General features: G+C 40.6%; 1 protein-coding gene across 2 annotated transcripts in view; it reads left to right on the top strand.

The window, feature by feature from the left end:
- The window catches only part of LOC132395550 (collagen alpha-1(XXI) chain-like), a 210,471-nt gene that overhangs the window by 41,960 nt on the left and 143,931 nt on the right, over window positions 1-24,580 (top strand). For both annotated transcript variants that reach the window (XM_059972345.1, XM_059972338.1), the window contains exons 5-7: window positions 5,196-5,421; window positions 9,948-10,121; window positions 20,124-20,201. In XM_059972345.1, coding sequence (XP_059828328.1) covers window positions 5,196-5,421; window positions 9,948-10,121; window positions 20,124-20,201 — 478 coding nt within the window. The remainder of the gene's footprint in view (window positions 1-5,195; window positions 5,422-9,947; window positions 10,122-20,123; window positions 20,202-24,580) is intronic.

The following is a 24,580-nucleotide window of genomic DNA, read 5'->3' on the forward strand; positions in this document are numbered from 1 at the left end:
CCTCTGCAGTTGCCTTTTTAATACATAAATCTGAACTGACATGTTGTAAAGTACTTTACTAAAGCAACATGCACATTCTACAGCAAAGTGATTTCAGTGCTAAAATTGATGCCTTTGCAAGATTGTCCCTAAGTTAATTTATACCATTAGCTTTATGAATGTCTAAATCAGATTTGCGATTGCAGTGCTGTATTAATATATAACGGAATTCCTATTTTGTATTCCCTTCCCTTTCCAGGCATAATTTTCCTTTCCAGTTATGAAAATGATTGAACAATTGCCTGTAACTCTTGTTCTCGGAGTTATTTTTCTAAAATTCACTTTAAGACCTACATTTGTATTTCATGTGTTTGCTTTTACACTGCTGATGTTTGCAATGTATTATTTCCAACAAAACGCTCTCATGAGTGATTTGGCACAGTAGATACAAGCATATACTTGTTCTTGTAACACATTAAATTCCTATAAATTCTTGGAGTAATATACCCTGTTTACTTGATACCAGTTTTCTTTAAAAAAATCAGCTGGTTAAGCCATTTTTAAACTTAACCTAATATCTGCCCAGCTGTTGATGTATCATGCATGATATGGCTTAGGTGGTAAGATGTTGTGTCACTATTTAACAAACTTGAATGTTGTCCCCTCTCTGAGTTGATGTTTTTTGCAGGTGATGAGGTGCCTTTCACTATTGTTATTCCAGAAGGTGATCTAGATGTTGCTAGTTTCGGTGGTAAATACTGGAGATGGATTGTGCTCCTTCTTTCCCTCTGACCATCCCAATCCAGATAATGTCAGGCTTTAGATAATCAACCTTAATTGACAACTGTAGTCAAGTTTCAAGTTTTCTTAACTGAAACTTGTATCTGCAGAGAAGGTCCTGTCAAGAACTTGGATAATGATTTAGCATGACTGTTAAAATGTTAGCTTCTATTCACATGTACACCCGACAGTCATTGTCTTGATTATTCTTGGTGTTGCGGTGTGTCTTGGTTGTTAGAATTGTTTATACATTCTGCTGTTGAATAGTTAGGCTGAAGATTTTATGTTGGTCCTGGATTGACAGTAAATTGAGATTGGTGTGTTAGTGACTCTGTATTTTACAATGGCTCTCTTAACTGCTTGACGCTCCTCATGAGGGAAATTGTATCCTCTATGTCCTTGTGTAGATGTGGTCACAATGGTGAAAGTGAACCATCCTCGAGCAACGAATTGGATTCCTTTGTCATTCACCATTTTCTTAAGGACCCCTTCTTCTGTGACCAGGATTTGTGATGCTGTGGTATTGATTGAGGCTCTATAAAACATGGTGTAACCATTGGAGCTGCTACCCCATGACTGCGGTTAACTGGGTTCATTCTTAACTTCAGTACCGCCTGTTCTTTACTTCTCGCCTCTCTTAAGTCCACATATCGTCTATCGGCCCGTTTCCCACCACGCTCCTCATTTATACTGGCTACCTTCATTCTCTACCTTCAGACCTGATGCAGGATCTCAATCCTAAACTCCGTCACTTCTGCTGCTTGACTTGCTAAGTTCCTCCAGCAGATGTTTTATTGCTACAGGAAATTCAGTGGGCGAGGGATTCTTCTGTGAGCTAACATAGACTTGATGGAAAGAAATAGTTGTCTCCTCTGTTAAAAGAATGTATGGACAGTACTTGAAGTGTAAACAAAACTCACAGAAGCACATGTTCACCATTGTGATTTCAGATATATAAATGAATCAGCTCAAACAATGTGAATGATCCATCGTGTAATTCTCTAGCATCCATAGTACATCGAGTATATTCTCTCTGTACTTTATAGATGATACACAGCTAATCCAGTGGTCAGTTTGCAGGGTTTGTGACCTTCATATTTAAATTGGAATAATTTTCTTTGGATCTGTCTGGTTTGGAGGATTCAAGATCAAACCTGTAGGAAGCCACCTTCTAATGAGGCATCATCTCTGACCTTTTGTAGCTAGCTGTGTTTGTTTCACCATTTCAGACTGAACCTAAATTGGTTGCCCAGGATTTCACTCGGCTTTGCTGATTTCGTGTTTACTCTGTGCTGATTTTTCTCGTCTGCCATTTCAAGCTTCATTTGCAGTGACGGCTGAGAATACCAGAACTGGTTGCTCTGCTGGTTTGCATTTCAGAATTAACCACAACTCCAAAGCCCCAATGGTAATCTGTTCAGCCTTGTCGGCAGTCTATACAGGTTCTCTTAATAGATTTGCTGCAGTCTGTCACCACCTTCTGGAGCAAGTTTCCTTCTATGGAGATGGGTGTGGGATTTCCTGCATCCTTATTAGACTATTAATAACTCTCTATTTTGGCATGTCCTGTTTCTGTCAATGCAAGCATTTTATTTGCAGGTACTTGCTCTCAGAATCTGCACGGAAGCAACAAGTGATAGTTTTTTTTTACTGTAGTCCAACTGGTTTGTTCTGGTGAACATCACTTAAGTTTGTTAAAAGTTCTTTCTTGGGATTGTACCTTTCATCAGCAATCGGGTTTGGCATATGTTTTGATATGTGCAGAATAAATTATTCATGTCCTGAATTAGCCCTAGAAGCATTATCAGTTCCCTCTAGTCCTCTTGTATTTTTATTGCCAAGATGGCTGTGACTTCTTCTAGGCTTGCTTTAACTCTGACTGTTGCACATCAATTCTTAGGAACTGGCACCCCTTCAGTTCTCAACATTTAGCTTTTAGCCAGCATTTCAAATTCTTTCCAAGAGTTCTTGGAGATGATGACCATGGGCTTGCTCAACCACTCCATAGATGAGATGCCATCAGTTGTGCCAAATGGTTCATCAAAGTGTTGTCCACCTTATGTAAAAGTGCATACTGACTTACTTTGTTGTCAAGTGGTAGATGTTGGCGCGTGCATCAGCGTGTAATTTTATCAATGGAGAAAATTCCTCATCAGGCTTCACATTTGAACATGCTGTCTGGTATGGGGTGGAGGCTACTGCACAGATCAAAATAAACTGCAGAGTTGCAAACTTACTCAGCTTCATCATGACCACTAGTCTCTGTTGTATCCAGGACATGTTTAAGGAACGATGCCTCAAAAAGGCGGTGTCCATTATTAGTGACCCCCAACACCTAGGTCATGCCTTGTTGTCATTGCTACCATCAGGAAGGAAGTCCAGGAGCCTGAAGTCATAGTCAGAGATTCAGGAACAGCTTCTTCCCCTCTGCCATCTGATTTCTGAGTGGACATTGAACCCATGAACACTACCTCACTACTTTTTTTAATTTCTATTTTTTGCACTACTTATTTAATTTACTATTTTATATTTGTATATCAAATACTGTAATTCACAGTGTTTTCTGTATTATTATACATTGCATTGTACATGCTACTGCAAAGTCAACATATCTCACAACGTAATTCAAACAAGAGAAAGTCTACAGATGCTGGAAATCTGAGCAAACTGCTGGAGGAATTCAGCAGGCCAGGCAGCGTCTATGGAAAATAAGTACAGTCAATGTTTTGGGCCAAAATCCTTTGGCAGGACTGGAGAAAAAAAGCTGAGGAGTAGATTTGTAAGGTGAGGGAGAAATACCAGGTGATAGGTGAAACTTGGAGGGGGAGTGATGAAGCAAGTTGATTGGTGAAAGAGACAGAAGTCCACGGAAGAAAGAAGAAGTGGGGGGGGGGGGTTGGGGTGTAGAACAATACCTTGTATTCCGTTTAGGTAGTCTCCAACCTGATGGCTTGAAACATTGACTGTACTTTCTTCCGTGGATGCTGCCCGGCCTGCTGAGTCCCTCCAGCATTTTGTGTGTGCAGCTCACAACATACGCTGGTGGTATTGAAGCGGATTCTGATTCTGGCCTGTACAACATTGGAACAGGCCCTCAGGCCACCGTGTCTGCACTGACCATGATGCCAAATGAAGCTAATACCATCTCTTTGCAGAATCATTAGCTTTGTTATCATGGAACTATGATGTGAAATTTGTTGTGGGATGTAGCAGCAGTAGAGAGGGTGGCACAGTAGCATAGTGGTTATCACAACGCATTACAGTACAGGTGACCTGGGTTCAATTCCTGCCGCTGCCTGAGAGATACTTGTGTGTCCTCCCCGTGGCTGCATGGATTTTCTCCCGCATTCCAAAGCGCACCATTTGGTAGGTTAATTGATCATTGCAAATTGTCCCATGATTAGGCTAGAGTTAAATTGGGGGATTGCTGGATACCATGGCTCGAAGGGCTGGAAGAGCACATTCCTCACTGTATCTCCATTTTTTAAAAAAAGCTACTATAATTGCAAAATAAATAATACAAATATAAGGAATAACCAGGTAGTGTTCATAGACCAAAATAGCCAATTATTCTTTATCAGCTTACCAGTACACATTGTCCAGTATTGGTCTATTGAGCCTGTGTTGACTCACAGGAGAAACCCTTCAACTACCTTATAAGCACCTCCACCCTGTCACTACCCCAGCAGTGACCCCACCCCACAGCTTCTAACACTCATCTACAAAACTCTACATGCAATAGTAGCGTCCAGTGACCCTACCAATCTGCATGTCTTTAGGGTGCAGGAGGAAACTGGAGCATCTCGAGGAAACTCACAAAGGAACGGTGAGAACATGTGAGCTTCACATAGACAACGCCTGAGATTGGGGTTGAATCTAGGTTTCTGGAGCTTAGAGGCAGCAGCTCCACTATCTGTGCCACTGCACTGTGGAACAAGCAGTAATGTGTTTTGCATGTTGCTAAATCAAAAAGAAAATCTTACTTCAGTGATTGGCTGCTGTTTTATCATTTCAAGTTGCTTTTCAGTCTGGTGGCTCTTTGCTGTGTTAAAAGTGCTCCAATGAGTATTTAAAACAAAAAAAATGACATGTAATTCAATCCTCTTTCAACTTCTAATTCTTCTAATAACCATGCACCTGTGCCCTTAGTTATCTACCTTTATTGTGAAGGGAGCTAGGTGTTTCCTGAAAAATTTGTTTCACTTTATGGTGATACCAGCTCGTTCTCCAAGGCACATCTACCTCTGTCCAACCTCCTCAACAAAGCTAAAATGAGCAATTAAACATGTCATCTTTTAAGGATAAAGTCTATGTGGAAGCTTCTGAATTGTTGAAGGGCTTGTTTTTGTGGAAAACATAAGCACGTAATTGTGATTCAGAATTGCTTTATTGGTTGAAGTATATCAAAGATAAAAATACTGCTTGTGTGTTTTCAGAGAGATATTTCCAGAAGGTCTACCTCCGTCTTATGTATTTGTTGCCACACTGCGGTTAAAAAGTCCAACCAACAAGATGAAATTTGACTTGTGGAGAATCCTGTCCAAAGAAGGAATTATGCAAGCAGCTGTCACGCTTGATGGAGAACAACAGACTGTGTTTTTCACGACGACCAGTCTGATCGAGGAGATTCAGACCGTGGTGTTCAATGATAAAAGACTAAAGGTTGGTCCTCAAACTTCATGATGCACAAAGTTTTCATTTTTTTCAGTAAGTAAATCTTACTGAAAGGACTTATTAAACTATTCAAATCCATTTTGGGGTTTATGTATTTATAAACATAAATTAAGAGAATATGAACCCTGGGAAACAAAATCATAACAAATACAAAATTGTAAGGGAACATGGGCTGATTGTCCAGCCTTGTATTCATCTCTTTTGGTACTGAGTATCATATGGTTTTGATACATTCAGCATCAAAATTCTGTTTTAATATTTTAATACTAACTTTTTTTTGCTAACATTCATTATGAATTTCTGCTCAGTGAATATTTTCTTATGCAAGAGTTTGCTGAACTGATGATTTCTACTTGGTCACCACTAGCTGACCTGTTCGAGTACATTTGTTGAAAGTGTAGTATGTGGTACATGTAGACTCTCTGATCCGTCCAGCAGATGGTGTACAGTTCTGGTCACCCACCTACAGGAATGATATCAACAAGACTGCAGGAGTACAGAGAAAATCTAGGAGTGTGTTGCCAGGACTTGAGGACCTGAGTTATAAGGAAAGGTGGAGCATAGAAGAGAGAAAGGAGATTTGATAGAGGTTACAAAATTATGAGGGGTATCGATAGGGTGTAAAATGGTTGTGTGACTTGTCTAGTGTGGTAGTGTAGTGGGTAGTGTTTGTCACTCTCGCTTTCAGCTTCCAGCACTGGCTAGCAGTCTAGGGAAAAGGAGAGCAGAGTCTCTCTCTACCAGTACATAGCCTCTCCAACAGTGAGCTTCATGTCGTGCCTCCTCACAGGTGACACGTGGTAACTGAATTTCTTTCAGACACAGGCTGAACTACAGAGGATGGGGGGGAGGTCTGGCCCTGTCACACGTAGCACGCAGGCCCACCGCCACGTTGACATGCCCCTGTGCTCATGAACCAGACCCCCTGCTAAGGGTAACTAGCCCTATTGTCTTGTGGGCAGCCTCGGGAGAGACAAAGGCTATGGGAGTAAAGCCAGACAGAAAATCCAGAGCGGAGTCCCTCAGGCAGCTGGATGACACTGAACGTCCTTCTAGCAGCTCCTGCAGCCAAACACATTGCTTTGCTTTCCTTTGGTATACACAAGTAAGGCAAAGAGGGGGATCTTAATGACTGGCATCTCAGGATCTCCATACTTTCTGCCCAGGCTTGTGGTAATGATGATCAGCACCCATCGTTCTTTGAGACAAATGGATGCCATCATCATCATTGTCGATAGGATAAATGCAAACAGGATATTTCCACTGAGCAACACACACAAAACGCGAGGGGAACTCCGCAGGCCAGGCAGCATCTATGGAAAAGAGTACAGTCGACGTTTTGGGCCGAGACCCTTCGTCAGGACTGTGAAACCTGAGGGGGCACTTCTCCATTCGGAGGGTGGTGAGAGTGTGGAATGAGCTGCTAATGGAAGTGGTGGATGGAGTTTGATCGCAACTTCTTAAGAGGAGTTTCGATGAGTACCTAGATAGGAGGGATATTGAGGGTGTGGTCCAGGCCCTGGTCAATGGGAAAAGGCAGCACAGCAGCTTGGCATGGACTAGATACACCAATGGGCCTGTTTCTCTGCTGTAGTGCACGAGATGAGGCCCTCTGTTGGTCAGGATGTTGCTTCCCAGCTGTCAATGTGATACCAACCCAAGACAGCACGATATGGAGAGCAACCTGTTGCTCATGTTGCAGAGTCCTTCTCTTCATGCAGCTGATGAATCCAAATGAATAGCAGGGATGGGTACAGTTTGGCACCAGTGAGCGTTGAACTCACTGTGGGACTGCCCTATGGATTCCAGCTGTGGATTTTTCCACAGGATATATTCCTTCTTTTTCAATTAAAAAAAAATTATTATCATCCAAAATAACGAGTACATCGAAGTAGGTAACACTTAAAATGTCTCAAAGGGGGAGAAAAACCAGTGTTTTAAAGATTGAAAAATATGGTGACACAAAAAGAAAAGAAAAAAGACCCTACTAAAGCAAAGTGAGAAAAAAAAGAACCCATTAGGTGTTCAACCCCGGAGCCATGTGTCATACAAAAAGCTTCTAAAGATAAACGTCAAACCGGCAGCAAAAAAAAATTATACCAAAATTTACAATTAGATCATGCAGGAAATCTATCAATTAACTCAAATGGTAGTAATGAACAAGTGAACCCCATCTTTTCTCAAAACCAAACATAGGTTCGAAGGTTTGACTACTAATTTTCTCCAAACTAAGACATAACATCACTTGAGAGAACCATTGTGACAGAGTGGGAGCTGACGTATCCTTCCACTTCAACAGAATGGCCCTCCTAGCTATCAATGTAACAAACACAATAACATGTTGGTCAGACAAAGGAATACCACGGGTATTTTGGGGAATTATGCCAAAGAGCACAGTTAATTTGTTAGGTTGTAAATTAATTTTAAGTGCTTTAGAAATTGTAGAAAAAAACTGCCTTCCAAAACTGTTCCAGTATAGAACAAGACCAAAACGTGTCTCGGTTTTACATCTATCACAATAACAATCAACATTAGGAAAGATTTTAGACAATCTCTCCTTCGTCAAATAGTAATGATGTACAATTTTAAATTGAATCAGTGAATGACTAGCACTAATCGAAGAAGAGTTAACCAACTTCAAAATCCACATCCAGGATATATTCCTGATGTCTTCCCCAAGGCAGCAGATATTTGAGATCAGTTTTTCTCTTCCTAGATGAGCTGTGAGTGCCATCTGCCCAAAGTCAACTGGGATTAATGAACCAATGGCCCACCCTTGCCTCTTCTCCTGTCAGTAGAAACTGGTTCATCGGGCTTAGAAGCTAAGCCACACGTGAAGGCCAGGAGCTGGACTTGATTGTCAGAGGCTATTTAAGATGCACACCATTTGGAGCATTTGATAGGTAGTGGGAGCTTATCCCAATTACCATCCTGTCTGTAACAAACTGACATGCTCTATGAATTTGATATGAAAGATGAATAATGTTGGAGTTGTGATATCTGGATGTGCTTGACATGTGTATCTGCTCAACCATCAATACCCATATGATTGACTACTTCCAAATCTCAACGAGTATCCCTCCCACACTCCCTAATTTCCAACCACAGTTTGGCGTGCTTACTGGTTGGCCAGTCAGAGCCTTCTCTAGTTAATAATGTGGGGCAATCGATGAAGGCTAGCTTATCTAAGGTTGGCAAGCATTAAACATATTTTATACTGATTCTCCAATCAGTGCAGGAACTATAAACATTTAGACGTTGATTTAAATGAAACAGTGAATGAATCAGCTTAAGCCGTTTTGGGTTTAAGTGATGAAAATCATTCTCCTCAAAGTAAAGTTCCTCCATGTAGTGCATTTGGCATTGCTCTTAATTTGACAAATGATGACTGAACAGATGGGATATGTATATCATTTGACATTTTCTAAGCTCAAGATTTAAAATCGGTACATAATCTGATATTGTAGGAAGTGTTGACAATGCTGTAATGAAGTTGGGCATACTGTCCCTTATTTTTTAACTGATAGTGAGTTTTTTCTTTATATTTATCCTGTAATCCTGTCTTGGTGTGTTCAGTGCCAGTGGTGCAAAGTGGAAAAATATTCCATTCACCCACCACGCTATTACTCTAAATATGATTGGTAATGGACTCTTTCAGTTGCAAGGAAACATGTCAAGTTCCAATATATTGACCAAGTATAGACATACTATGTGGAAAATTCCAAAATGCAGACTTGTGTTCTTTGGCAATACAATAAAAAGATCCCTTACTTTAAAAATGGTGGTTGAAACCTTAGTTTTTTTGGCAATTATTATTTGTTGCTGAAATTAATTTGCCAAATAAACAGTTGTACTACATCTGTTTTTGATGATAAAGGATGTGAAGGGAGCTCATTGAATTGGGTTTATTATCATTGACCTAAGCTGTAAACTTAATTTTTTTTTGTGGCAGCAGTACAGTGAAGACATAGCAAATTACTATAAATAAATAAGTAGATACATAGTGCAAAAGGGGAAGAGCAAAGTAGTGTTCGTGGACTCTTCAAATATCTGATGGCAGAGGGGAAGAAACTGTTCCTGAAGCGTGGACAATCGAGTCGCAGTGGGCTTATGGAAGACCTGTGCCTGATGCCAAATTATCAGGGCTATCATATAACTAGATGACAAGTTATTGGAGCTCCACTAATTGAAGGACTAGATGTTCACTTAAAAAATCAAACATTTCCCACTACCTTTTTTCCCCTAATTTGGAGAAGTAATTAATTACTTGATGCATTGTTGCAAAAAATTTTTTATTGAGGGTATTTAGAGTTTTTACTCCGATCATAAAGTGGATAAAAAGAAATTATGGTGATCAATGGTAGCCTTCTAAAGGGCTTTCTGAAGTATAGTGTGGTAATGAAATAAAAATATGCTTTTGCTTCTTAACTCAGACACTATACTGGCTGTACAATTAGAGTAAGATTTCAGAGGGTTTCCAATTTTAATTCAGTTTATTTCTGCTATAATTGTAGGAATTGTTCGATGAAGAGTGGCATCAATTAAAGCTACTGATCCTAGAAATGAAGGTCACTTGTTTCTTAGATGGCATGGAAATTCAGAACCAAAATCTTGAGCAAGTTATTCCTATATACATAAATGGAAAGACCCAGGTGGCTAAACTTGTGAAAAGAGACACATCTGTGCCCGTAAGTAAAAGTGCTGCTCATATTATTTGCTTTGTAAGTAATCATTTCTATTTACTAAGATGATTAGGAAATGTATGTGTTTGGTATCTAATGGTGCATATATGCAAAAAATGCTGCAAGTGCTGGAAATATTGGAAATAGTAAGCAAGTCCGGTGGCATCTGTGGAGAGAAATTAGTTTAATGTCTCAGGTCATTCATCTTTTATCAGAATTGAAAAATTAGGAAAACAAGCATGTTTTGATATGCAGAAGGGGAAAGGGTTGTAAAGAACAGAGGGAATGACTGTGACAGGATGCAGACCAAGATTATCTGTGGGATATGCATGTTATTGATTCTGGTGGTGAACATTGTCATTGCGGCTGATATGTCCACAGAGGTGTGTTCTGAGGGAAATGAATGACAGCACCAGGTATAAAGTAAAGCAAAAACAATGCTGTAATTGTAATGCCAGAGCAGTGCCTTTCATGAAGATATGAAATAACAGTGTATTGGAAATACTCAACAGGTCAGGTAGCATCTATGGAGAGAGGAGAAGAAACATGACCTAATGTTACAAATAATGGCAGTAGCATAGTGGTTAGCATCATGTCGTTACAGCATTATTAAGCCAGCATTGCTTCTAGTGGGCTTGCTCCCTGGCATCTGGAACACGGGACACGAGACAGAAATGACTGGCACACCTTGGTTAAAGTCGCTCGCTGCAACTTAGAAGATAGGTATCACATGGACCTGGAGACCACCTGACAGAGGAGAAAAGCAGCAGCAACAGCTGTGCCTGTGGAATCAGGACAACTCCAAACTCCCTTGTCCTATCACAAACATCTATGGCATTCAAGAATTGGCTTTCACAGTCACCTCCGAACAACCATCAGATGAGCCACACAAACCTACAATTGTCATTGTTGAAATTGACAGATAACTAACATTCCAGTGATAGCTGTGAGATCAGGGTCAGTAAGGAATTTGTACATTCTCCCCATGGCCACATGGGTTCTTCCGAGTGCCCCAGTTTCTTCCCACTTTCCAAAGACGCATGGCCAGAGTTAGCAAGTTTTAGGCACGCGATGTTGGAGTCACAAGCATGGCAACACTTGCAGGCTGCTGATTTGATTTGATGCAAGCGATGCATTTCACTGAATGCTTTGACGTACATTACAATTAAAGCTAATCTTTAATCTTTAAATGCTTTTATCAACTTTGTCTCCCTACACCAAAATACTTCTGGCTCTATTCGGGCATCATTTATCAAAAGCTGCAGCGAGTTTTCCAGACCAATGGTGTTTTCTAGTTCCAAATTTTCCTGTTACCTCTGCTTTGTGCCAAACTTTCTTGCGCAGCATTTCCATCAAAGTGATTTAGATCAAGATGTGACCAAGCAATTTCATACTCAACTAGGCCAAAAGAACTTGAAATGATAAAACAGCAGCCAATCACTGAAGTAAGTTCTTTTTGATTTAGCAAAATGCAGAACACATTACTGCTTGTTCTGCAGTACAGTGGCACAGATAGTGGAGCTGCTGCTTCTAAGCTCCAGAAACCTAGATTCAACCCCGATCTCAGGCGTTGTCTATGTGAAGCTCACATGTTCTCACCATTCCTTTGTGGGTTTCCTCGAGATGCTTTAGTTTCCTCCTGCAGCCTAAAGATGTGCAGATTGGTAAGGTACCTTGACACTACTATTGCATGTAGTTTTGTAGATAGATGTTAGAAGCTGTGCAGTGGAGTCACTTCTGGGGTAGTGACAGGATGGAGATGTTTAGAAGGAAGGTTGAAGGGTTTGTCCTGTGAGTCAACACAGGCTCAATGAACCAAAATGGCCAATTGATATGTGGTTAGGTAATAGTAATGACAATATCTTTTTCATGCACTTAATTCTTTATCTCTGACAATGGATGGCTAGAGGGAGCAAACTGCCTTCAGATAGAGAGATAAACAGTGGGCAAGAAGGTGAAGCTATGCAGTTTGGTAGAAAGCAATGAAAAAGAGGATATATCAGTAGCTGTTTTCATATTGAGGGATCTTCCATTGATAGCTTATTGGTTGCAAAGATTAAACATGTTGGTTCAGAGATCAGTTTGACAGGCAAATGATATTTATGGCTCTATTACAAGAGAGTTGAATAGTTGCAGACCTTTGTTTGAGGTGTCACCTTACGAAGTCTCAACTGAATGTAAAGAAATATCTACTTGCTTAGAGAGAGGGAGATTGATCTGTGTCTACATGTGCTTATTAGCATTAGGAGAATGACAGGTGAGATCATTCAGATCTTCAAGTTCCTGTAGCAGAGGCATTCAGAACAAAACACTTAAGCAGCACGATCTCAGGGTGAGGGCTCTTCTATTTAGGACTGAGTTGCTGACAAATTTCTTAAGTCAAAGGGCCACTTTATTCTTAATTCCTCAGCGGAGGGCTGTGGATACTCATTTGTTGAGTGTGTTCAAGACTGAGAGGAGACTAAGGGAATTAAGAAATGGGATGGCCAAACAACTTTGAACTTGCGACGCAGTCAGCCATGGACTGGCAGAGTTAGCTTCAGGGACTAAATGATCTGCTGCTTTTCCTACTTTATCCCATTTGTGGTCTTGCAAACTTATGATGAATTGAAATTGGTCTCTTATTTTCAGTTTTGTTGAACTATTGCATTTTCAAAGCACATTGCCTATCTTTGTGATTTCTTTGAACTGTTAATGTGTCTTATAATATAAGACTAGCACAAAATGGGGGGAGGGGGAGAAATCACCATGTTCAATAAACACCAAACACTCAAGTGTGCAGCAGAGCATCAATAAAGACACAGACTTGCAGTATCCCAAAGACTGCTCGTTCACCCGGTAATTCGACATACCACAGGCTCTCTCTCTCCCTAATCAGGGAAAAAGAGGTGTCCCCATTTCACAGCGAGAGGGGAGACATAGCAAACAACTCGCTGATTTATGTTGTTAGAAGTCTGTTTTTCTGAGCTCTGCACCCGAAGAATTGGCCCTGAGACTCAGGTCTCTGGACACACGGGCAGCAGCTAACCCACAGCTCCCGATGTTTTGTTTTCTTCCGCAATGCCTCAATCAGGGCACCGGCCTTTAATCAGCATGTCTCCAGAACCACGAAAACCTGGCACCATGAAGGCATGCTGGTCTTCCAGGCCGTGTCCTTGGGGTATCAAAAAGAGGCCGGTCGTGAGGCTCTGAGAGCGGGTCCCATTCCCGCAAAGAACCAAAGTCCAGGTTGAGGTCTTCAAAAGAACCTTGAAAAGGGCTAAAAAAGAGATACTAAAGAAAGAAATAGAGCGGTTTTCTAAAATACAAGCAAAGGAGTCACCATTTAGTACCATCTTATCTGCAGAAAGGTCCACTTTCTATGGTTAGAAAGTATTGTATATTGTGCATTTGTTAGCAGACCTGAAGGTAACTCTCATTGGATGTGGATATGCCAGTGGGAATATGGGAAGGGGCTATTAAATTTGAAATTTGGCACTGTATTCTTTTCTCAGTAGTTACCAAAAGCATAAAGCAATCTGTGGGTCAAGAACTTTGCTGACAGGGACAGTGCTTGTTGGCCATCCCTGCACCACTCCCTTGAACCACTGCAATCCTTCTGGGCAAAAGTGTTCTCACAGTGCAGAGCAGGGTTGTAGACCTTGTCTATAATGACAATGTAGGAAAGGCAAGCATTTCCAGGTCAAGTTGATGTGTGACTTGGAGGAAGACCTGCTGGTGTTGCCTTGCACCTGCTGCCCTTGTCCTGGTGTCAATGGAGGTTGAGGATTTTGGACGAGCTGGGAATAAAGAAGCTGAATTAAACCACTTGAATGGGAGGAGTACTTTTCTCAATATCCTGACAACAAAGAAGGCAGTTAGTTCAATTCATCATGTTCATATTACTCTCAAAGGGATCCCACTCCCCACTAATCAACTCCTCATCAGGTTCCATCACCCTCCTGCACACAAAGGACAACTTACAGTGGCCAGTTAACTTCCCAATTGGCAAGCCTTTGGGACATGAGAGGAGTCTGGTGCACCTGGAGGAAAACTACATAGTCACAGGGAGGATGTCCAACTTCAGCACAGCACCAGAGGTTAGGATTGAACTTGGGACACTGAAGGTGTGAGATAGCAGCTAAGTACACCATTGTCCTGCCTTGTAAATGGGCTGGTTGATTGTACTCTACTGCCATTCAGGTGTTTACTTTGAGGTTTGTACCCTGGAACATTTGGACAGCAAAGATGCCTTCATCAGGGTGCTGTTTATCAACTACAGCTCAGCATTCAATACTAATCAATAAGCGACAAGACCTTGATCACAATACCTCGTTGTACAATTAGATTCTTGATTTCCTCACTTTCAGACCCCATTCAGTTCGGATTGGCAACAACATCTGCTCCACAATCTCCTTAGGCACACGTGCACCACGAGGCTGTGTGCTTATTCCCTACTCTACTTGCTTTACACTTGTGATTTTGTTCACTGATGACATCACTGTTGTTGGCTGAATCACAGGTGGTGATGAATCAGCATATAGGAGGGAGATTGAAAATCTGGCTGAGAGGTGCCACAAAACAACCTCTCACTCAATGTCAGCAAGACCAAGGAGCTGGTAGTTGATTTAAGGTGGATGAGACTGGAAGTTCGTGAACCAGTCTTCATCAGGGGATCAGAGGGCAGCAACTTTAAATTCCTCGGTGTTATAATCTCAGAGGATCTATTCAACTTCCTTAGGAGTTTGCAAAGATTCAGCATGACATTGAAAACTTTGACAATCTTCTATAGATTATGGTGGAGAGTTTATTGACTGGCTATATCATGGCCTAGCATGGAAACACCAATGCCCTTGAACAAAAAATCTTACAAAACGTAATGCATATGGCCTAGTCCATTACTGGTAAAACCTTCACTGTATCTACATGGGGGAAAGCAGTATCCGTCATCAAGGACCCCCACCACCCAGGCTATGCTCTCTTCTCACTGCCGCCATCAGGAAGAAGGTAGAGGAGCTTCAGGATCCATGCCATCAGGTTCAGGAACAGTTATTACCCCTCAGCCATCAGGCTCTAGAACCAGAGGGGATAACTGCATTTCCAACATCCTATAGACTAACTTTCAATTACTCTTCATCTCATGTTCTCAATATTTATTTATTTATTTATTTATTTATTATATATTGTTTTCTTTTGCACATTAGTTGGTTCTCTGCCCTGTTTGGATGCGTTCTTCCATTGATTCTATTATGTTTCTTGGATTTCCTGAGTATGTCTGTGAGAAAATGAATCTCAGGGTTGTATATGGTGACATATGTACTTTGATAATAAAATTATTTTGTACTTTGTATGTCTGGCTGTCTTTAGAGCTCTGGGCATAATCCTGCCAATTGTTGCCCAGATCCCCAGGATCACAACATATATACAGTTTAAATTAATTGTCTCGCTTGTCCGTTATCTGACAGTGACTCTTGGAGCTGTCACAAGTACATAAACTGCAGACATAACCATAACCAGGACAACACAGTGGCTCAGCTAGACAAACACTTCCTCACAGATCCAGTGACCTGGCTTTAGAGTCATAGAGAAGTACAGCACAGAAACAGGCCCTTTGGCCCATCTAGTCCATGCCAAAATCATTTAAGCTGCCTACTCCCATTGACCTGAACTGGGACCATAGCCCTCCATACCTCTACTATCCATCTATACATCCAAACTTCTCTTAAATGTTGAAGTCAAGCTTGCATGCACCACTTGTGCCAGCAGATCACTCCACACCCTCATGACCCTCTGAGTGAAGAAGTTTCCCCTTAAACTTTTCACCTTTCACCCTTAACCCATGACCTCTGGTTGTAATTCCACCCAACCTCAGTGGAAAAAGCCTGCTTGCATTAACCTTATCTATACCCCTGATAATTTTGTATGCCTATATCAAATCTCCTTTCAGTCTTCTACATTCTCAGGAATATAGTCCTAACCTATTCAATCTTTCCCTATAACTCAGGTCCTCCAGACCCGACAACATCCTTGTAAATTTTCCCTGCATTCTTTCAACCTTGTTTACATTTTCCTTGTATGTAGGTGAAGAGAACTACACACAATACTCCAAATTAAACCTCGTCAATGTCTTCAACGTAACATCCCATCTCATCTACTCAATACAGGTTTCAAGTACATTATTATTAGAGAATGTATAAGTTATACAGCCTTGAGATTTGCTTGCTTACAGGTAGCCACAAAGCAATAAACCTGAAAGAACACAATTTAAAGAAAAATAAATAATAAAAATAAAAGACCAACACTTGATGTACAAGAGAAAGAAAAAGAAATACAAATCATGCAAATAGTTGAAGCCAAAACCAAAAATAAGTCTTCAGATCTGAACCCCGGAGTAGGCCCACAGCCTTGCTTATCATTTTGTCATATTAGCAGGCACAGAACACAGCAGCCGGTGCAGTCGTCACAGCCTCAGTACCATGGAGAACAAGAGAATTCTGCTGTCATCCCGGCTGACACCCTGTCTTTTTAGTCCACCTGAGCCGGCATTTAAATTGACCAAACAATGGAACAGCAAAAAGCTTCAGACCCTGGAGAGAGGAGTGAAGATCACGGAGAATGAGTGAAATCTGCTTTCGCCTCTGATCTGTGCGAACGTTTAAATTGTCTAAATAGTGGATCATACCCCTCTCTAGGACCTGGCTACTGCTAAAGGCTCAGACCTAGATCACACTGCCCAGCAACTTGATCCGAGCACAGATTCTGTCGCCCAGCGTGAAGCTGCTCTCAAGCTCTTCAAATCAGCTCGGTGCCCAGAGTGATCCAACCTCGCTCCTGGACCAGTTGTATAGGCACCAAATCTCTGCCTGGGCCCCAATATCTCATTTCAGTGCCCAGAGTGATACAGCTTTGCTCTCAGACCAGCTGTACTGGCATCAGAACTCCATCTGCAACGACTCTGCAACACGCCATCTTGGGTCATCCACTGAACTTACTCCACCATCGCTTATCCCTTTTGTTGTTGGTGGTGATAATTTGAAACCACTTACCTCAGGAAAAGTATTGTTAGTGATGCTTTTAGTCAGATTTCTTTGCTTTTTGACTACCAGGAAGCTGTCATACACGTCCGGTTGTGGTACTTAAACTGGAAGCCAGACCCATTGATTTATGAGGGCCAATCAGCCAAAAGCTTTCTTTATGGCCCTATCTACCTGTGATGCCACTTTCAATGAATTTATGGACCTGTATTCCCAGATCCCTTTGTCCTACCACACCCATCAGTTCTCTACCTTTTCCCGTGTAAGACCTACCAAAGGTCCACCAAACTGCAGAACCATGCACTTGTCTGCATTAAATTCCATTTGCCATTTTTCAGTCAACTTTTCCAGCTGTTGCAGATCCCCCTGCAAGCCATGATAGCCTTCCTCGCTATCCACTACACCCCAGTCTTGGTGTCGTCTGCAAATTTGCTGATTCAGTTAACCACATTGTCATTAAGATCATTGATATAGATGACAAACACAAGTATGTTGGTTCCTCTGGTTCTGTGGTTGATGTGTTGGTGGAAGTTTGTTGGGGACTTCATGCTGGCCTGATTGAAGTCATTTCCCTCCCACCTGTGATGATTGGAGAGACAAGAGGGTGTGTTGTCATACACCTGTTGATCGCGGTGCTCTGTGCTGATGTTTGATAGGGATGGAATGTATACCAGTGTTGCAGTGGAGAACTTTGTCAGGAAATCCAAGTCGAGGGAACGGGGGTTAGACAGAATTGCCACATCCATCCACCATGAGTTAATCATGAAGCAAATGCCACTGTCAGTGCCTTCATTTGATGTTGCCATCCAGTCTGTGTGGTGGATAGTGAAGCCCTCAGGCTGGAGTGCTGTGTCAGGGATGAGCCACGTCTCTGTGAAGCAGAGTATAAAGCAGTCCATGATTTTCCTCTGGTACTGCAGTCTTGTTCTGAAGTCTTCAATTTTATTTTCCAGAGACATCACATTAGCTAGGAGGATGATGGTGAGGGGGACCCTGCACTTTGGTTTTGGCTGGAGTTCTTCCTGGCAGCTATGATTTCTGAGGAAATAACGATGTCCCCTGAGCCTCCAGCAGCTGCATTCACTTCCTGGGTGCTCTAGAGTTCTGGGTCTTTTGATTCTGAAGATTTAGAAAAGTTGAAGCAGGGTGACTTAGTGTATTCTGTGTTGCTAAATACTTCTGCTGTAGTAGTTATAAATGGGAATACAGTGGATTCTGGTTAATTGGGTCATCCATTAATCAGGCCGTCACTTATTTGGAACAATTCTTAAAGAACAAAACTAATGACGAAAATTGTGGAGATTCCCTTTGTTTATTTGGGATACTATGCTGCTTAATTGGGGCAGGAAACTTGCTGAACAGGATCCAACTAAAGTCACTTGGTGTGGTCATTAGATGCTACGCCATGCTTGGAGTAAACAGTTTTTTAGTAGCGTCAGTTGCGTATGTTTGTGTCCATAAAACAGTGATTTTGTTCACTGATAGTTGGTGAGAAGTTAGCTTTCAGACAATATTGAACTGTTTCGCTTACCGAGGTTTCAAGCATTCGGGCTTGAAGATACCAGAATCAATCAGGAGTGAAAAATGAAACAATTTCGCTACTTCAAGAAGTTAGGAGCTATGAAAAATTTGAAGGTACGACAATCAACTTGAATATGAAAATGAAAATATGAAGGATACAGTCATCAGTAGCATGAAGGCAGTCTATTATCTGCACTGGGTGCCTGCACAGATTTTCTTCATTGTTTACACTGGATGAATTCCTCTGTTGATAACTATTAGGAAGTAGACATAGATTTATAGTACTGCTGCACCATTGGTAGTGTACTAATTTGTTCAGTATTTCAATTAAATACATAGTTTGTTACTCATTTTGTCTTTTCTTTATACCTTTTTAACTACTTCATTAGAACTTCAGCTAATTGGGCCAAAAAACATTGGTCCTGATTTATCCCAATTAACCCGAATCCATTGTACCTGATGATTCACCCAGGAGCTGCCCACAAAAACTCACCCCTCTCTGGTGCCATTTTTTTGTGAGAAAACCTCTTTATAAAGTGGTTTTCAGAAAGAGATCTAAGTTAAGAGTACAGGGTTCTGATTGTGGCAACAGTGATTTGAATGCACACTGATGATCTCCCCAATAATCGTCCATGGTGTGGAGCAGATTAGAATGTTACCTTGATTGAATCCAGACTAGAATATTGGGACCACTTGTCCTCTGGTGGATAATTATTAGGAGTTGAAGTGGGAGAGGCTGGGAATGCCATTCTCAGGGTGACATTTAAATTTATTGCTGGAAGGAGTAACACCCAAAGAATGATTGGGTACAGGCAAATAAAATCTCCTCAGACTTCCAGGCTAGTAAAAATATGAATTTCAACTGACATTTCGATGACAAACTCTGCCATCTTCATCAGGGATGATGTCTGGGCATGGCTAATCCATTGGTATTTATACCCTCATCGTCTGTCCCTCCTGATTGGTGAGTCCTCATCCAATCAGGTTTCTGCTGTCCCAGCTTATTTACAATCGAATTCTAGTTCTTACTTGGAGCGAGGCCTTGGTCTTTTGTTAAGATTTCCCTCCAAATTGCTCTGTGATTTGGAACTCTGTTGCTACTTCTTTGTTGTCATTGGGTTTAGATTCTGAAATTTCCTACCCCACAGCATGTGGAAGCATCACTATCAAGCCAGCAGTGGTTGAAGAAGGTGGTTCATCAATATCATCTGAAGGGCAATAAATGCCAGTAACCCCTATAATACCATGGTGAATAAACAGCAGTAACCACTATACCTGTGGGATAAATGAACAGTTACTCAGATTAATTTAGGACTGGGGAACGTTGGATAAAATGGCAGTGCATTCTATTTTCCCAAACCATAACATCCTTAAGCGAGTCTCTGGCATTTGAACTGCAGAAGCCATTTTCATTGGTGAGTGCTCTTCACTTGTTTGGTTCATGATGATGTTCTCTGTAACTTTTATTAACCAGATAGAAATACAGAAGCTTAGACTCTACTGTGACCCAGAGCAAAGTGATCGGGAGACAGCATGTGAGATCCCTTCTGTGGTGAGTAAACAGAGTGCCTAGGCCTTGGATACAAGCTGAAGCAGTCTGTCAAGCTGATTTTCCAATATTGAAAATTTTGTGACTAATAATTCTGCAGAAATTTTTTTTTGAAGGAGAGTTGCTTTAAAGTTACAATGAATTGATCCACTTGGTGTCCTGATTACAAGATGTTAGCTTGGGAACATGTTGGAGAGGTATATGTCATGTGATGACTGCAGGTGAACATCTAACCTTCCAGTTATCATACAGACTTTATTCTGTCTATTTTATGTTAAAATAACAGAGCAAGATTATTTTCAAAGCTATGACTTTGAAGACAAACTGAAATAAAGGCAATTTTTTTACTCTTAACCGTAGATGTGACTTAAATAATTTGATTTCAGTTTTTGTACATTAATCTGAAACATTTCACCTTTTCTTGCATTGATTATTTTCACCTCCTAGTGAAAATTTGGCCAATGTTATAACAGGATTTACTTGCTGTGACGAGTTAACATCTTGTTAACAGGTCTAAAAAGTTCGTCCGCAATTTGTGCCAAGGGGCCAGTCTGTAACCCAGATTGAAGCTATAGTGGACCGAAACTATATGACTGAAAGCCATATGTCTTTGCAGCTTCTGTAGGGGAATTAACATGTTCTGCTTTTTTCCCTTTCAATGATTTCCCTTTTACCTGATCTTCACCCTGTCTCTGAGTTGGTGAATAAAAAAGAGAAGGCAGGTGATACAGGACTTTAAGGAAAGTCTCAGTACTAGAGGATGTGCATTTAAGGACAAGTTTTGTTTATACAGGGAAATGCATGAAAGAATGACAGTTTAACTTGGTTAATTTCTTACAATGTTTGAACAGACCTCTAAGCATAAATTGTTTATAGATGATTGTTTATAGATGACTGTGGTTAAGCTTCCAAGGTATTTTTTAGTCTGTCAGACCCTCAATAGTTTTAGCCACAATAGAACATAGAACATAAAATAGTACAGCACATTACAGGCCCTTCGGCCCACAATGTTGTGTCGACCCTCAAACCCTGCCGCCCATATAACCCCCCACCTTAAACTCCTCCATATTCTTGTCTAGTAGTCTCTTAAATTTCACTAGTGTGTCTGCCTCCACCACTGACTCAGGCAGTGCATTCCATGCACCAACCACTCTCTGAGTGAAAAACCTTCCTCTAATATTCCCCTTGAACTTCCCTCCCCTTAACTTAAAGCCATGTCCTCTTGTACTGAGCAGTGGTGCCCTGGGGAAGAGGCGCTGGCTGTCCACTCTGTCTATTCCTCTTAATATCTTGTACACCTCTATCATGTCTCTTCTCATCCTCCTTCTCTCCAAAGAGTAAAGCCCTAGCTCCCTTAATCTCTGATCATAATGCATACTCTCTAAACAAGGCAGCATCCTGGTATATCTCCTCTGTACCCTTTCCAATGCTTCCACATCCTTCCTATACTGAGGTGACCAGAACTGGACACAGTACTCCAAGTGTGGCCTAACTAGAGTTTTATAGAGCTGTATCATTACTTTGCGTCTCTTAAACTCTATCCCTCGACTTATGAAAACTAACACCCCATAAGCTTTCTTAACTACCCTATCTACCTGATCTACAATCACTAAACAAAAATTATATCCTAGACAAAAGATCAAAAATTAAACAAATGACGTGAGAAAATTGTTTTCTTTTATCACTAAGTGTGAGCAGATGTGTTCATCATCAGTTCATCATTCATTTCAACAGACTGCATTATGCAAAAGATTAAAAAAAATAAGGGTGGCCAAATAACACAAATGTTGAGCATTCAGCAGCCAAGAGCAAATGTTCTTCCAGAAATTTAGTTATTTATTACAGTTGTGCAGTTGTTAAGTTAGCCTAATATCAAGGCTTAAGAATATTCAGAAGTTTCTGTCATCTCCTCCGAGGTACACAGGTGTTCAATTTAAGATGATCCTCATTTTGGTGGTAAGCATTTTGCAGGCAAACGTATAATTAAAACAAACTAACAGGTAAACTGTTAAAGGATCCTTTTATTTAATTTGGTCTTTGTCAATGCAATTGTGGTGCCATTTAACTGAAATATAATTGCACCAGTATTGTTCAAACAGAAAAAGCTGAAACCAGAATTACGAGTGATTGACCATCAAATGATCCATAACAGCTTTATGTTAACAGTATTTTGCACTTGTAACCAGAAAAGCACAATCCAGTTGTTTTTTTAAAGGGGCCAACTCATTGAATAAAGACCAAAGACTGTGTAGCATTTGATAATGGACCCCAGTTGAACTTGGATAACAATTAGAGGATGTTGCAATTGCGTTCTTTATCAGCCAATTAAAACATTTCACAAATGGCAGATCTTTACAATGCCACTTCCTGATTGTAGAGAAATTTCAGGTGAAATAAGGTGGTAAAGATAAAAATTCCCGGTTGACACAAGAATGAAAAATAAATCATGGGTAACAAGTAAACATCTTTTGAAAACTTAAAATTTGCTTTGCATTTTTCCATCTCTTCTTTTAACTTGTAGCTAGTATTTAGGTTCTATGACTAACCCAAAAAAAAATTTAACTGGGCTGGTGAGTCCAATCCTGGTGGGCTTTGGAGAGAGGCCAGAGGAGGCTCACGAGAATGATTCTTGGAATGAAGGGTTAACATGAGGAGAATTTGATGACTCTGGGCCTGTACTCATTGAAGTTTAGGAAAATGGGGGGGGGGGGGGGTGGGATCTTATTAAAACTTACCGACTATTGAAAGCTGTAGATAGAGTGGAGTGGAGCAGACCAGATGAGCCAAATGACTTAATTTTGTTCCTCTGTCTGATGTTCTTCAAATGGAAAAAAAAGCTAACAGTGTTTATTTTTAACATGGAAAAACATCCGAAGGTCTGTCAGTGAGTTGAGATGGAGTTGACACTGTCAAAAGAGAGATTCCACCAAAAACTTGAAGAAATGGCATAAAGGGAGCAGGTGTAGAGGCATCAAGTTTTAAGGAGGGAATTATGGACCATGCAACTTGGCAGCAGAAGACAGAGCAAGCAATGAGAGAAAGACAACACGTACAAACAAGCTGGATGTACTCAGTAGGTCGGGCAGCATCTGTTGAAAGGAGCAGTCAATGGATACTGCCCGACCTGCTGAGTTCATCCAGCTTGTTTGTATATCTTGATTTGACCACAGCATCTGCAGTGTACTTTGTGTTTAATGAGAGAAAGCCAGAGTTTATGAAGATTGTGGAAGAGAAACAGTGAATAAAATTAAATTCAAGGGCTGGAATTCTAAGTTTGAGAACATTAAAGGTCAGTGAAGGAAAGTTGGGAAGACAGTAAGCTGTGTGAAATAGGAATTGATTAATGAACATTGGATTCAGTGGGAGTTTAGGGACTGTCAGAGGCCTTTATGAATGGCATTGGAATAACTGTTGACAAGTGCATGGGCAGTTTGGATGGAGTGTGATAGTACCTATTGCAAAAGCTGGCCCATGATTTCTTAAAATGTTTTTATATATACCTACAATGTTACTTATTTTGATTGCCAGAAGCATCTTTGGAAATTCTACCTGATTTTCTTTGTAATTAAACTAAAATTTGCAGGAATGGGAGCGGTTAAACAAAATGGTTAGACTGAGAATCAGACTCGGGTTTAATATCACCGACGTATGTCGTGAAGTTTGAAAACTAGCTCATATTCATTGCTACTATTTCCAATTCCCAGAGGTTATGAGGAAATTAAAGTTGGTTCCAAATTAGTCCAATTTGCTGATGAAGTTTTGAATTAGATACGTTATGAGGTTTTGTAAGCACAGGAAACCTGAAAATGAAATTCATATCTGGTCAATTACTTGAAATGAATTATTAGAAAGCTAGGGTATTCAGCCAGAACAATTGAATGCAAGATCACAGAAATAATCTAAGTGAGAATATATGTCTACAATAGTTATGATCTTATTTGGAGAGAAAAACAAATACTCAAAGATATTGGATTATTCCTACATGTAAAAGAATAATGAAATTGATAGAAGAGCCTGCAGGATTAGAGGTGGCTTATTTCATGAGAATAGATAGGGGGATAAATTGCACCAATGATAAACCAAGTTGATTTGCTCATTGATGACCAAATTCTCATTTAAATCCTTCTGTAATTATTGTTGGAATGGTAACCAAAATTTATTGCTTCCATTAAGCCAAGGCAAAAGAGCCAGGTGACACCTGTCTATTAGAGAGGTAAATTTAGAATAAAAGTCATGGGAACATCTTCACTCAGTGTGATGTTTACAATAAAATTTATTTTACAATAAAAAATATTACCTTACCTTAAAGTCATTAAAGGGAAATAATGAAGCTTTGCAAATTACATTCAAATGTCACGACAGGAGAGATAATCTAAGCAACA

This window comes from Hypanus sabinus, chromosome 1 (genome assembly GCF_030144855.1).
Source record: "Hypanus sabinus isolate sHypSab1 chromosome 1, sHypSab1.hap1, whole genome shotgun sequence".
In the NCBI taxonomy this organism is placed as follows: Eukaryota; Metazoa; Chordata; class Chondrichthyes; order Myliobatiformes; family Dasyatidae; genus Hypanus; species Hypanus sabinus.